Consider the following 12,667-nt stretch of genomic DNA (forward strand, 5'->3'; position numbering starts at 1 on the left):
CGTAACTGCTTTAGATACTGTCCTTCATTTGTGTGGTTTCCACTTTCTACTAGAATATGCCAAACATTTTGGAACCCATTCAAAGCCAAAAGATCTATAAGATACAAGCAGAACGCCTACAGTCCCTTCTCACCTGATTTTCAAGGTTTCACTTGCATTGAACTCCCCAAGCTAGAGGAACGCATCTAAACCTCTCCTTTTGTGGATATTTCACAGTGCAATGAAATGCAATCCTACTTATGCTTTTCCCGTGTCCCCTGCGTGAGTGCCGCCTACAATCAACGACTACAGATTTCTGACTTTTCCTTTTAAATGCTCCACGTGTGAAAGACTAACGTCGAACACGTCTTCTCTGTGGAAAGACTCCATTCATAAAGGCACCTGTACTACCAATTCAAACACTGGCAGTGCAGTAAAAATACGGTTGCATACCCTACAATCCTTAATCTCATCTGAATGTTATACTTTATATAAAGTAACAAACTTAAGACACAGCTGCATAAAGCGCTACAGCACAAGTAGAGTGCAGAAAGCGAATCTTGCAGGCACAGCAAGCAAAACGAAATACTGAGATGTGAAATACAGAAAGAACAATATAAATCTCCTATGTCCTAGGAAGTGACTTAAGATCAGGACAGAGAGAGGAGAGGACATCCAATCTGGAAAGATATAAGCCAACACACCCCAAAGGGAAAAAACCCACAAGTAATGCAGTAAGATTAAGACCATTTGCTGAAACTGGAATTGTTGAAAAGATTAGAAAATATAAGCTTGCAGTGTGTTACACTAACCAAGACAACTGCTTGAAATTGTAAGTTCACGTGCAGAGGTACACATGTCGTTGTACTGGGGAGAGGAAATCTCTTATTTCAATTCTGGTGCAACCACGCACACCTTTAACTTCCAAGCATTTTTACATCCCAAAGGTGAAGAAAAAAATTTATGCAAGGAAACAGCTGTGAAGCTAACAAAATTCATTCACAAGCAAAGATTAGAAGATCCAACTGTGTGATGATGGAAGGTAAAGAAAACTGTCTGTAATAATTTACAGGAATTTTACAAGAGGAAATTAGTAACAGAGGCTACAGAGCACTGCAAGAAAGTAAAACGAAATTAACAATAGGAAAAGCTGACACACTCGCAACGCTTCTTGACACTAATATTCAGCTGTGGAACCCATAGCTCTGCTAGAACTTCATCTGCAGTAATAAACATCCCCCAGCCCTTTTGCTGTCCTTCAGTCTCACACTGAACTGACTGTGCAAACATTTACAAATGAATGCAGAGGCTGAACTACGAACTCCATAACACTGTACATGGAAATCAAACCAAAGTTACCAATTCTCTGATACTTTATTAATGTTAACAATTCTTAATTAAGGCTCTAGCTTAACACAATCAAGTGTTGGCAAAAAGCTCAGCAGCACAATTTTCAGAGAATGGCCAGTTAAACAAAGATCTGAAATGCTGACCCTGACTCCCTCTTACAGGCTTACGCTAAAACGAGTGAGATATTTGCTAAAAAGGTTGACTGTCATGCAGTGATCAACTACCAGGAAACTCCTGGACACGTGGATTTAAGGCAACTCACCAGTTTCTTCAAAAGCTTGGTGATTTATTTCTTCAAACGGAGAAGCCAGAGAAACTGGCCCTCCTGACAGCCTTGGAAAGGACTCCAAAGTATTTTTTTCTTGTCATTTTTATGGCCACATGTCTTTTATGGCAATACCTGAACTTTAACATGCCAGAATAGCTCCAGATGAGCACTGGTATTCAGGAAAAAAAGACCACAACGAGGTTTGACACCAGAATTTAGAAAAAAACTAGCTATTATTAGCGAAGACATCATTTTTTTTGGCCCAGACACCAAAAGATCTTAGAAGAACTAAATGTCCTTGAATCTACTTTTGCAACTACACAACTTAAAAGTTAAATGAATTTCAGGCTGATTAAATCCCCCCCCATCCCACACCCTTGCTGCTTGCGATTCATGAAAGCAACAAAGCAACACGTTAAAGCAGTACCAGTTCAGAACAACCTACGCTTTCCTTGGAGCAGGCAGCTCTTTAATGACTGTAGGAATGGCTCTGCCTAGACTGGATTCTCATCTCCACACACTTTCGCGCACACACTTGCCACTTCCTGACATTCAGCATCAGCAACTAATGTGCTGAAGTTTTGATTATCTTCTTCCCCACAGAAGAAATCTTGAGGGATGATGCTTATTTAAAGACTTACTGAAACATCTGCAGATGAAAAACACTCTAGAGGAAAGTTATTTGGCTGCTGGATCAGACAATTGCTAAAGCATACCCTCAGCACATATATAAAATGCAAAATACGCAGAATTTCCAAATAGCCAATGCCTGCCTAAAAATGAAACAGGCAATGCATCCTTAAGCCCACAATCGTCAGAAATTCTATGCAGGTGGTAAGAGCCAAAGGCTCCTTTACTCAGAACAGTAGGGATGGACTCTCAGATTAATATCTTGAAGTTATATTTGCTTCAAAAACATCATCTTGGTGGTACAGAATAAGTTCTGGAGCCTGTGACTCCTTTGCTTAAAACGTTAATCCTCAAGCGAGATCGAAAGTGACAGAGTTGGAGGAAGATTTTCAGTAGCACCCTAAGTTCTTAAGAGTAAAGACACCAATTATGTGAGTTAATCAATAAATGCATACTGCTAGCATCAATACTTAGGTCAAATGGCAAATACAATTCACAATCCAGTCCACTGAGAAGCAGACTATGAATCTCCCCAACAGATAAATCTCCTGGGCTAACCACTGGCACGCAGCTCAAACACAAACCCTTTCAAAAGAAAAAAACAAAAACAAAGGAGCAAAAAGGCACTTCACACTATGTTTCTTCAGCAAATTAGAAAAAAGTCTACTGTGCTGAAGACCAGGGCTTTCTGTGTCATTCTAGGTGGTAGAAACTGGCTAGGTAAGAAGTATCTTTTTGCACATCTGGACTCCTCTAAACATGGAGAGGAGTGGAGGGATGAGAGATCGGCCTGAGGCATGTCAACATAGGTCAGCGTCCTTTTCCGCAGTTGGTACAGACCTCAATTGACATTTGAAGATACTCCTCACTTTTTTAACAGGTGGGTGAACAACTCCTGTTTCTAAGTTCTGGACAACCACACCCATGCGCACTTGCAAGCATCAATGCCTAACTTGGCGGCTCTTGCTACTAAGTGGCAAGCATCAAACGCCACCCTCACCTGATGCTTGGCCGTCTCCATACCCTCCAGAATTGTCGTCTTGAAGTCCTCCTGCTTGCCCTGTGGAAGGAAAGAGGAGAACTCAGGGACCTTACTCCATAAGTTAAACCATACTGGACATAAAGGCCCGGCAGTTGGCGTTTTAGGTATTAAATTTCACCAACTAACTAAACCCATTTTCTGAGAATCCCATCTTCTGGAACCTAGGTTCAGGGCACCAAACTCTGTGGTCTTCTAAAGTGTCATCCATGTTACTGGAACGCTCTACATCAGACTTTATGGGAAATAAAGAAGTACACAATATGTAGCATTCCTGGTGGCTAAATACTTATGATCAATTTCATTATTGGCTAGGACTTCGATAATAAGATTACATTTCTTACTGCCAAGATCTGGTGGACAGATACCATCAGATTCTATGGCTCTCAAACCCTAAGCATTTTATAATCTTGCCCTTGGTACTCCCGAGTCTTCCCATATGCACGGGGATAGTTTGAACCATTCTGAAAAGCCTCCTATTTTCAAGAGAGCCTATTCTTTTCTTTGCCATAAAACCCTTACTTGGAGCTTGATGACAGAACTTTTTTTGAAAGGCTCAGACCACTTATTTCAGCTTCACCGCCCTTGATACACCAACAATGTTCTAACACACTGAAGACCACCTTTGAAGCCAAGTACATGTCAATATCATTGATCAGTAACGTGATCAATACCTAGCATGAAAGACATCAGTCTTTCAACGTACCCAGGGCTAGAAACATGAGGAAAGGCAAAGCACTCATCTGAAAGCCCTGAAGAACTCTCAAAATGACCTTAGCCTGCATCTAAGTCCTAAGTAGCAGCGTTGACAGGACTACGACACAGCCAGGAATAGAGCATTTCTGGAACAGAGACAAGTACAGCTGCGATATCTGCAGGAACAAAGCTAGTATCAGTCACGTCACATGCTACTAATCTTCACAGGAGACACTAGCTCCGAGTTTAGCTCATCAGCAATACTCTTCCACAGTCAGATGTTCGACTGAAGTCTCGTCAGCCCCAGAGAACAGGAAGCCGTGGAACACTTAACAAGCACTGTTTGGCTAGCTGCTCCTGTACCAAGGCTCTTGAAAACCAAGTGCTTCAACAGTCAGCAAACTGGGTATTTAGTCTAAAGTCCAAACAAACCCACACTGAAACTAACTGCTGAGGTTAAGGTAGCAAATAGAACAGCCACTTCCTAGAGCGCAACCGCTCAAGGAGTAATCTCCAAACAGGTAAGAGTAAGGTCTAACCTGAGGCTGAACACACAATTGTTAAGATTACTCTTTAGAGTTTGGGATCGAGTGGACAATCTTGTCAGAACGTAATTTGAGGCTCTTAGGGGATACGCTAACTTAAAAGAATTTCATCTGAACTGCAAATTTAACCCCTAAAGCAAGACACAAAGCGAAGCAAACATTTTCATACTTCAATAACCTAAATTAACATCTGAAATGCAACATCACACATCTCCAGATAAAATAGAATAGGAACTGAAACGAGACAAGACATTTTCACTCAGCTACAGCAGAGAAGCAATTGTCAGTACTTTTATATAATCAGTCTACCAGCAGGGAAGTTCAGGAACTCACAAGAGACAGTGACGAATAATTGTATTTTGACAGGCCTCAGAAGTCCCAAAGTTGTAATTCTATGAACTAATGTATCTGCAATAGCAAGAGAAAATTCCTCGCTTCACCTACACTGTAAGTACTTTTTTTTTTGCTGGGAACATCACAAGACCTGCTTGCATTCTGAGAGAGACTAACACAACTCAAACATTAATATTTATGCTCCAGCAGAGGCCACTACTTTGCAGGAGAAGTTACACTTGTGCCTTCCGCAAGTTAAGAAATCGAAAGGATGCTGACATCAGCCTGTGGCATTCATTATCCCTGAACGAGAACCGACAATAAGTAGAGGGGGCAAAATTGCTCTCAGTTTACTTATAAAAAGAAATCAATATTTTCCTGTTCTGTAAATAACAGATAAACCATTTCCAATGTTAAGTCAAAAAAAGCATCACTATTACAGCTTGCTTGGAGACAATTCTAAACCCTACCCAGTCAGAGTACAGAAGTGTGGAAACAAGGCCTGCTCATGCAGATTTGTCTCTCCTTCCCCGTAAGAAAGTCGCATTCCAGCTGCAAAGGAATAAAGCAGCAAGCAAACTGCTGACCCACGTTAACATCAAATTACTGCAGCCGAACACAACGTGTGCAGGAGCAGAACCTGCTGGAAGTCTCAAGGCAACAGAGTAACGGACCATGAGCTGAAGAGCAATCAGGAGGAAGGTCTACAAAGGACTCCACTTCATACAGCCATCCACTGCCTTAAAATAAAGAATAGTGGTACGCGATTACCACTGAGTACTGAATTTTATTAGGAAAACAGGCATTCAGATGAAAGACAGACACAGAGCACCACTAAGTTCGACTATTCACTTGACGTTAATCTGGATCATATTCAGTCTCACATTTCCTTGGAAAACAGCAGCTAGAAACACAAGATTACCACAAAAGAATACTGACATAATTAAAAAGACAGGATCTGGTAAAGAAAATCTTCAGGAAGCTATAAAAATGAAAATCCAATTTGGTGAGGGCAAACAAAAAAGATCCTTAGAGGAGAAAAACCAAAAGAAGTAAGCTCCTTAATTGTAAAAGGGATATTGGCAAACAAGAACACAAATGTCATTTAGCACTGAAAGTGAGTTTGGAGGGTTTATGCTATCAGGCAATATTTCTCAAGTAAAAAAAGAGGAGAGATACTTAAAGGGAAGTCTCTTAATCATGAAATACTGTTACACCTTTTAAAACTGCTCTGCAGCAACATGCAGTAAATCTTGCAAATCCAGACTACAACAGCCTGCATGGCCAAAAACATCTGGAACAAAACCAAAGCCAAAACCAGCTGAACACATTGATGAAACAAATCCCAAATAAGACCAGCATTTCGCTGTCACCTAAAGTGTGATACTTAATGACCACCTCCTACAGGAATCTGTCTGTGAGGACAGGCTAATGAAATACCAGCTACTGACACTATTACGTTTTTAAGTTTGCACAATTAGGCTTTTCAACACAAAAGGTCATAACCTATAACACGACCGCTTTATACCTCTACTGCATTACCTATGCTTTTGGAGGCTTTAAACATACAAAGGAAATTATTAAGGTCTGCAATGAGAATAAATTAACAGTAATACAGAAGCTAACTTTTTGTATTTTGTTAAGTTTTCAATATGCAATTCTGCTCGAGTATTACTGTCCTATTTAATATTTCTTATGGAACACTTACATTTTTGCTTCAAAGAAGTGACATAGAGAGAAAACCTCAATTATAAACATTGCTTCTACATACAGCAGCCTCGACACCTCTTCCTGCTAATAGTTGTTTGAATTGGAAGTTTCAATGCACTTTAACACTCAGTATAAGATGACCTGATGCTCCTGACCCCTGCATTAATAAAAACAAAAATAGAGAGCTCCACCAATGTATACAGTTTCAGAAGCCTTCAAAAATAAGCAAGACCAGCTACGGCATGACAACTGAAAATTTGTCGTCTTCCTACATAACTGCTTCATGCATATCACAGGATTTCTAGGAATGGAGAAAGGCTATGATGACCTGAGATCAACTTATTTCCAGACAGCTAGATATAGCCTGGTTTAAAATTGATTGTATTTAGAATCATGGAATGGTTTGGGTTGGAAGATCACCTAGTTCCAACCCCCTGCCATGGGCAGAGAACACAATTTAGATTACATTTAGACAGTGAAATACAATGCTTGCAGAATAACTGTTCAACAGACTGTTGTGCACATAGAATAGCGTGAGTCTATCACTGCCTCTCTTCCATGTTTCTTCCATCATGGGATGAAACACTGTACTTCACTGATTATGCCTCAAATCATTCTTAGAGGCACAAAATGGCATTTGAGAAGTATCAAAAGAGTATTAATATTAGGTCTCAAGGATTAAACCCAAAGTCTAAGCTAAATTAAATAGTAAACTCAAGATACTTGCTTAATTACACCTATTAAAATGCCATTTTTGATAGATCAGCTACAACTATGGGTGGGATTGATTTTTACCGTTGCAAATATTTCAGTCAAGAATGTGAGCTATAGTATTCCTGTATCAAGCCAGGAGCCAACGGTCACAACTGAGGAGAGATTACAGGGTAAATCCTAAGAGACAGAACACAACTGTGGCTTTTAGTATTTTCTGAAACTGAAGGTAAGCATCCCCAAACTGACGTCAGTCCTATTGTCTACATTCTCAAATCTGCCAGTCAAAAAGAAGCCAATTAAGAGCAGTAGAACTGAAGACCAAAAGTTATTCACATCAGTGATGAACCACCAAAAGTTCAACTACTAGATTTCAGTTATTGCCTAAAACCAACCAGCCCACATATCATATCACAGAATCTCTCCGACACCTAAACTTTGCAAAAGCATGATTTTGTAGACAGTAGAGTGATACACCAACACCAAACCTAAGCAGTGGTGGTAGCTGTAAACACAACAGAGAGAAAGAATGGATAGGGTACTGCTAATACCGTAAATTTCAAAAGCTGCTTCCTGAACAAGACTGACCAAAAAACTTTCCAATGTAAAGTGAAGCTTTACAACTCTGTCAAAGGTAATGCCAAAAGCACTGAACTTCAAGCAAACAGTATCCAACTAGACCTTAAGATCAGAGTCATAGTTTAAAGCCACAGGAATCACTGTAGATTAAATTTGTCCTCCTGCATAGCAACCCCCCCAAGTAAATCTAACCTCTTTTCTCTCAGAGGAATAAGTGAATGTTGGTACATGAGCAGGTGTGGCAGCTAAGTGCCAAAGAGGCTATTCTGACAATAAGCTTCCAAAGACCAATCAATAAGGATCATGAGAATCTAGTATGAGAGGTTTGGCTTAGTTTGGAATTAGATTGTGCATATTCCCATCTTTATCAGGCTGCTCTTCTGCGTTTTTTCGCCTCCTTCCACATATGAGGCCAGCAAAGAAAACACTGTAGAACAATCATTCAAAACCAGATACAGGATTCATGATGCTGCACCTGACCCCATTTAATTTCTGGCAATAAAACAAGTAGTGTCAGAGGAGGTGGTCTCTCTTTACTCACCAGATGGCTCCTCTGGCTCGCTTTCATTCTCTTCTTCTACAGGAGCTGGTGGAGGTGGCGGTGGTAGTTTTTTCTCTTTCTCAGCTTTAGCATTTCTCTCTTCTTCAGAGTAATATTCATCTTCTGACAGGTTTGCAAGACTCTCATCCATCTCTCTATACTCCACCTGTAAAAAGCAGAACAAAGGATAAACACACTGAAGATATCTGTAAGTCTCACTACTGAAATGAACATCGCAAGCAACAAAATTCCTTATAGCTCCAAGAAAAGACTGAGTTAACTTGTCCAGAGTCTTATTACAGCTACCATGTTATAAAAAATCTTCAACAGCTTAACAAGTTCCACATGCTTTTACCTCCACTAAAAAAAATAAAAACATCTTCAGCACCCAACTGTCCAATAATAGGAACTTTCTACTCGTACTGAGCCCAGTTTATGTGTATTTGTTGTATCATCATTTAACCTCTCTAGTTTTGTTCCCTTCCTTCACCTCCCTGACAAACTCAGGAATAACAAATTGCCTGTATGTCCAATCCATATGTTCCAACTTGAATTTATCTGCTAGATGCAAGTGACCAGAACTGTACACAAGATTTCATCTTGCCCTGGTACAGAGAATCACATCTGCCTCCTCTTCGGGATGCTCACACTAGTGGCTCAACACAAGGAAAAAATATAAAACAAAAAAACACCTTTAGTGCCATATATGTTTTGTTCTGTTCCCCAGTAAAAATAAATAATATTACCAGCTAAAAAGACTCACTCCAACTTAAAGGAACATGGAAACCCCAAGAAATAACCTAGAAGGGATGCATATCATGCTTTTTAATAAACCAAGCTTTTTTCCAAAGCAAGCAAGCCTTGTAGATTGCTATTGAATTTCCCTACCAAGTGGAAAGGAAAAAAGCACTTCTCACAATATGCAGCCACCAGAAGAACAAAAAGAAAGCAGCTAGTGTACCTCCAACATCCTACAGGTCAGCTTCTACCATGAGATGACAAAAGCAACTCGTAATTTCTCATCAAAAGAATGACATAATCTTTCACAGTTCAGTCATTAAGAAAGGGCATTAATGGGCACAATTCAAAGTAGCATTGGGAAGCCTATGTATAGGAAAGCCTAAATTCAGTGAAACACTAAAACACTCCATGATCTGCTACCTCTCAAATATTTACATTCCGTCCTGTCCAGCACATTCATTTTTTCACGCTGTTGAGCAGATGTTGCACCACCAGGATCTTTTGTGAACTCCCACTCTGAAACAAGTTACATTGATCCCACAGCATCCTAAGTGTAGCAACACACGTATTTGAAACCAACACAAACAACTAAGGCCCTCTGAAGTCTCCCATCCTCCTTGAGCTCACACAACTTTCAGAGAACAACCAAGTCCAATAAAAAACTAAGCTTTTCCCTAGCTTTATTTTTAACCTGGATAACCTCCTCAACTGAGTTCACACCACAAACATTCACAGTAAGGCAACCTTGTGGTAGCCTGAAGCGATCACAGGGATATACCGTGTTAAAAACAGATTAATGCCCTTATAGCAAATGAGTATTGTGAATGCAGAGAAATATCATTGAAATACAACCCACAAATAGTGCACTAATTCTTACTTCTTAACAAACCACTTAAGTAAACCCCCGGTATGCTGCAGTTGATTATCACAGAATGGTTTGGGTTGGAAAGGACCTTTAGAGATCATCTCGTTCCACCCCCTGCCCCGGGCAGGGACACCCCCCACCAGACCACGTTGCTCCAAGCCCCGTCCAACCTGGCCTTGAACCCCCCCAGGGATGGGGCAGCCACAGCTTCTCTGGGCAACCTGGGCCAGGGGCTCACCACCCTCACAGCCAAGAATTTCTTCCTAATATCCAATCTAAATCTCCCCTCTTTCAGTTTAAAACCCTTCCCCCTCGTCCCATGGCTCCCCTCCCTGATCCAGAGTCCCTCCCCAGCTTTCCTGGAGCCCCTTTAGGGACTGGAAGGGGCTGGAAGGTCTCCCCAGAGCCTTCTCTTCTCCAGGCTGAACCCCCCCAGCTCTCTCAGCCTGTCCTCACAGCAGAGGGGCTCCAGCCCCTGGATCATCTTTGTGGCCTCCTCCTGTCCACATGTCCTTCCTGTGCTGAGGGCTCCAGAGCTGGACACAGCGCTCCAGGTGGGGTCTCAGAGAGCGGAGCAGAGGGGCAGAATCCCCCCCTCGCCCTGCTGCCCACGCTGATGGGGATGCAGCCCAGGGTATGGTTGGATTTCTGTGTCATTGCTGGCTCATGTTGAGCTTCTCAATAATCATGGCATGTTGCTCCCATTTTTTAAATCACTGTCTTCCAGTGTATGGATTTTATAGGAAAACAACATGTTTGTTGTTGTGCATGCCTAAATTCCCCAAGGCTGTGGCTGCCCTGTCATGTTCCCGTGGATAGTAAAAAAACTGAATGCCGTTACAAGGAGAGACCTTCTAGGCTGACTTCTGTACTTCTGGTGGGGCCCTCAGCAGAGACAACACTTCTCTGTTTTCACTTGCCTGTTGTTTTCTGGCTGTCTTTGTTCATGCAAGACCTTTGAATGTTATGATCCCGATAAAGCCTTCTGACACTATTTCACGAATTCTGCATCTTGGCTGCAGTGAATTATTTGAGGGAAATTCAATTTCCAGTTAAGTCCGAGCATGTCTTGTCAAGAATGGTTACGGCAGAGAATGGGGGAGGCTTAAATGAAACCACCTCGCCTTTGTCTGGCCCTGCCAGGTGCAAAACCTGTTCTCCTCCCTCTCCCCTAAAGTTTACAGCTGGTGCCCTTGAGCCCTTCAGTTCTCAGTTCAGTTCAGTTTTTCAGTTTAAAAGATGCACCAGAACAACCTACCCAACAGTTCTGATATGCAAAGGACCAGCCCAACTATCACATCACATAAAAGTTCTGAAGAGCAAGATATTCAATGCCACAGTTACAATACAACAGAGTCCCTAAAAGTAATTTCAGCTTCCATATCAAACATGCCCAGCTTTGGGCACAGTCAAGATCTTCAAAGTCTTCTGCAACCAGTTTTCGAAGAAAAAGTTTCACAAAAAAAAAGATAACGTTCTCAGATGTTCAGAATAACAGATAAGAATTACATACCACAGGCCCAAATTACTGGAAACTATTTACGGCCTTTATATGCCATGTTTATGGCATTGCTAAATCTCACCCTAATACAGCATTGGCTCAACTCTCCAACACCAACTGAGGGAAGCTGAAGAACAGGGGACTGAGTGTAGCCATCACCAGTGTCATTCCATGCACATAAGTATCAAGAGAAGCTGCATCCATATAACCCTAGTAAGAACATGAAAGTGCTCATGAAAATGTAAGATCATAAGAACTCAGATGCAATGCTACAGTGTTTTTGTGGGGTTTTTTTTGCTGCTGGATATCTGACCAGGAAGCCCTCCATAGTTCCGAGGCCATCGCAGACTGCTCTCCTTTGTGAAAGCACGAGTTCTCCCCAGACCTCATGATGGCGAGCGGTGACTATACAAGACCTTAATCCGCATTAGCTTCCTGCACGCCCGCATGTTTATCCTGGAGGAGGACTCGCCCTCCCGGGGCAGCAGCCGCACCGCACACACCAGCGCCGCCCGGTAAAGCCCGATCGGGCCGCGGACTCGGCTCAGCCCCACGCCCGCCAGGCAACGAGCGGTCCCGAGGGCACCGGCCCGCCGCCCGCCCCGCGGCCCACTCCCAGGGAGCCGTCCCGAGTAGGGGCGGGCCCGGCAGCCCAACGGCCAGAGAACGTCCCGCCCGAGGGACCGCTGTGGCTCCAGGCCGGCGCAGCTCGAGCCACCCCACACCTACTTTGGCCCGCTTGCGGCGGCTGGTCCTGCGACCCTCTGGGGTCTCGGCGATGCCAGTAGTTTCGGCGCCGGGCGCAGGGGCGGCGCCAGCGGCCGGCGGCTCAGACAGACCGCCCGGGGGCGAGGCCCGCGGCGGCTCCTTCTTGCGGGGAGTGCGTTCCGCAGCCCCACCGCTCTCAGCCGAGGAGGCCAGGGCCCCCCCGGCGGCGGGCGGAGGTACCGGCGCCTCCGGCCCGCCCTCACCGCCCGCCGCCGCCTCCGCGGCCTTCTTCCCCCCCGGCAGCATCGCCGCGCCGCGCCGCACAAAGGATGCCGCCCGTGCGCGGCCTGCACCGCCTCCTGACGTCACCTCCGGGCCGCGGCGCGCGCGCACTGGGGCGCTCGTGCCGGCCGCGCGTGCGCGTGCGCAGGCGGGACCGACCTTCCCCCGCGGCAGGCGGAGTCCCCTCAC

The 12,667-nt window shown here is 43.6% G+C and overlaps 1 protein-coding gene across 5 annotated transcripts in view; it reads right to left on the minus strand.

Annotated features, from left to right (window-relative positions):
• The window catches only part of KDM1A (lysine demethylase 1A), a 45,192-nt gene extending 32,633 nt beyond the window's left edge, over positions 1-12,559 (minus strand). The window contains exons 1-4 of one of the 5 annotated variants that reach the window (XM_074563328.1): positions 12,482-12,559; positions 12,218-12,352; positions 8,382-8,547; positions 3,228-3,287 (exon numbers count right to left, since the gene is read on the minus strand). In XM_074563328.1, the coding sequence (XP_074419429.1) occupies positions 3,228-3,287; positions 8,382-8,547; positions 12,218-12,352; positions 12,482-12,502 (382 nt within the window). In that variant the 5' untranslated portion in view covers positions 12,503-12,559. Of the gene's footprint in view, positions 1-3,227; positions 3,288-8,381; positions 8,548-12,217 lie in introns of all 5 variants that reach the window. The other 4 variants (XM_074563329.1, XM_074563325.1, XM_074563330.1 and 1 more) reach the window with 4 other exon arrangements.
• Between the last annotated feature and the right edge of the window lie 108 nt (positions 12,560-12,667).

This window comes from Larus michahellis, chromosome 19 (assembly GCF_964199755.1).
Source record: "Larus michahellis chromosome 19, bLarMic1.1, whole genome shotgun sequence".
NCBI classification, from domain to species: Eukaryota; Metazoa; Chordata; class Aves; order Charadriiformes; family Laridae; genus Larus; species Larus michahellis.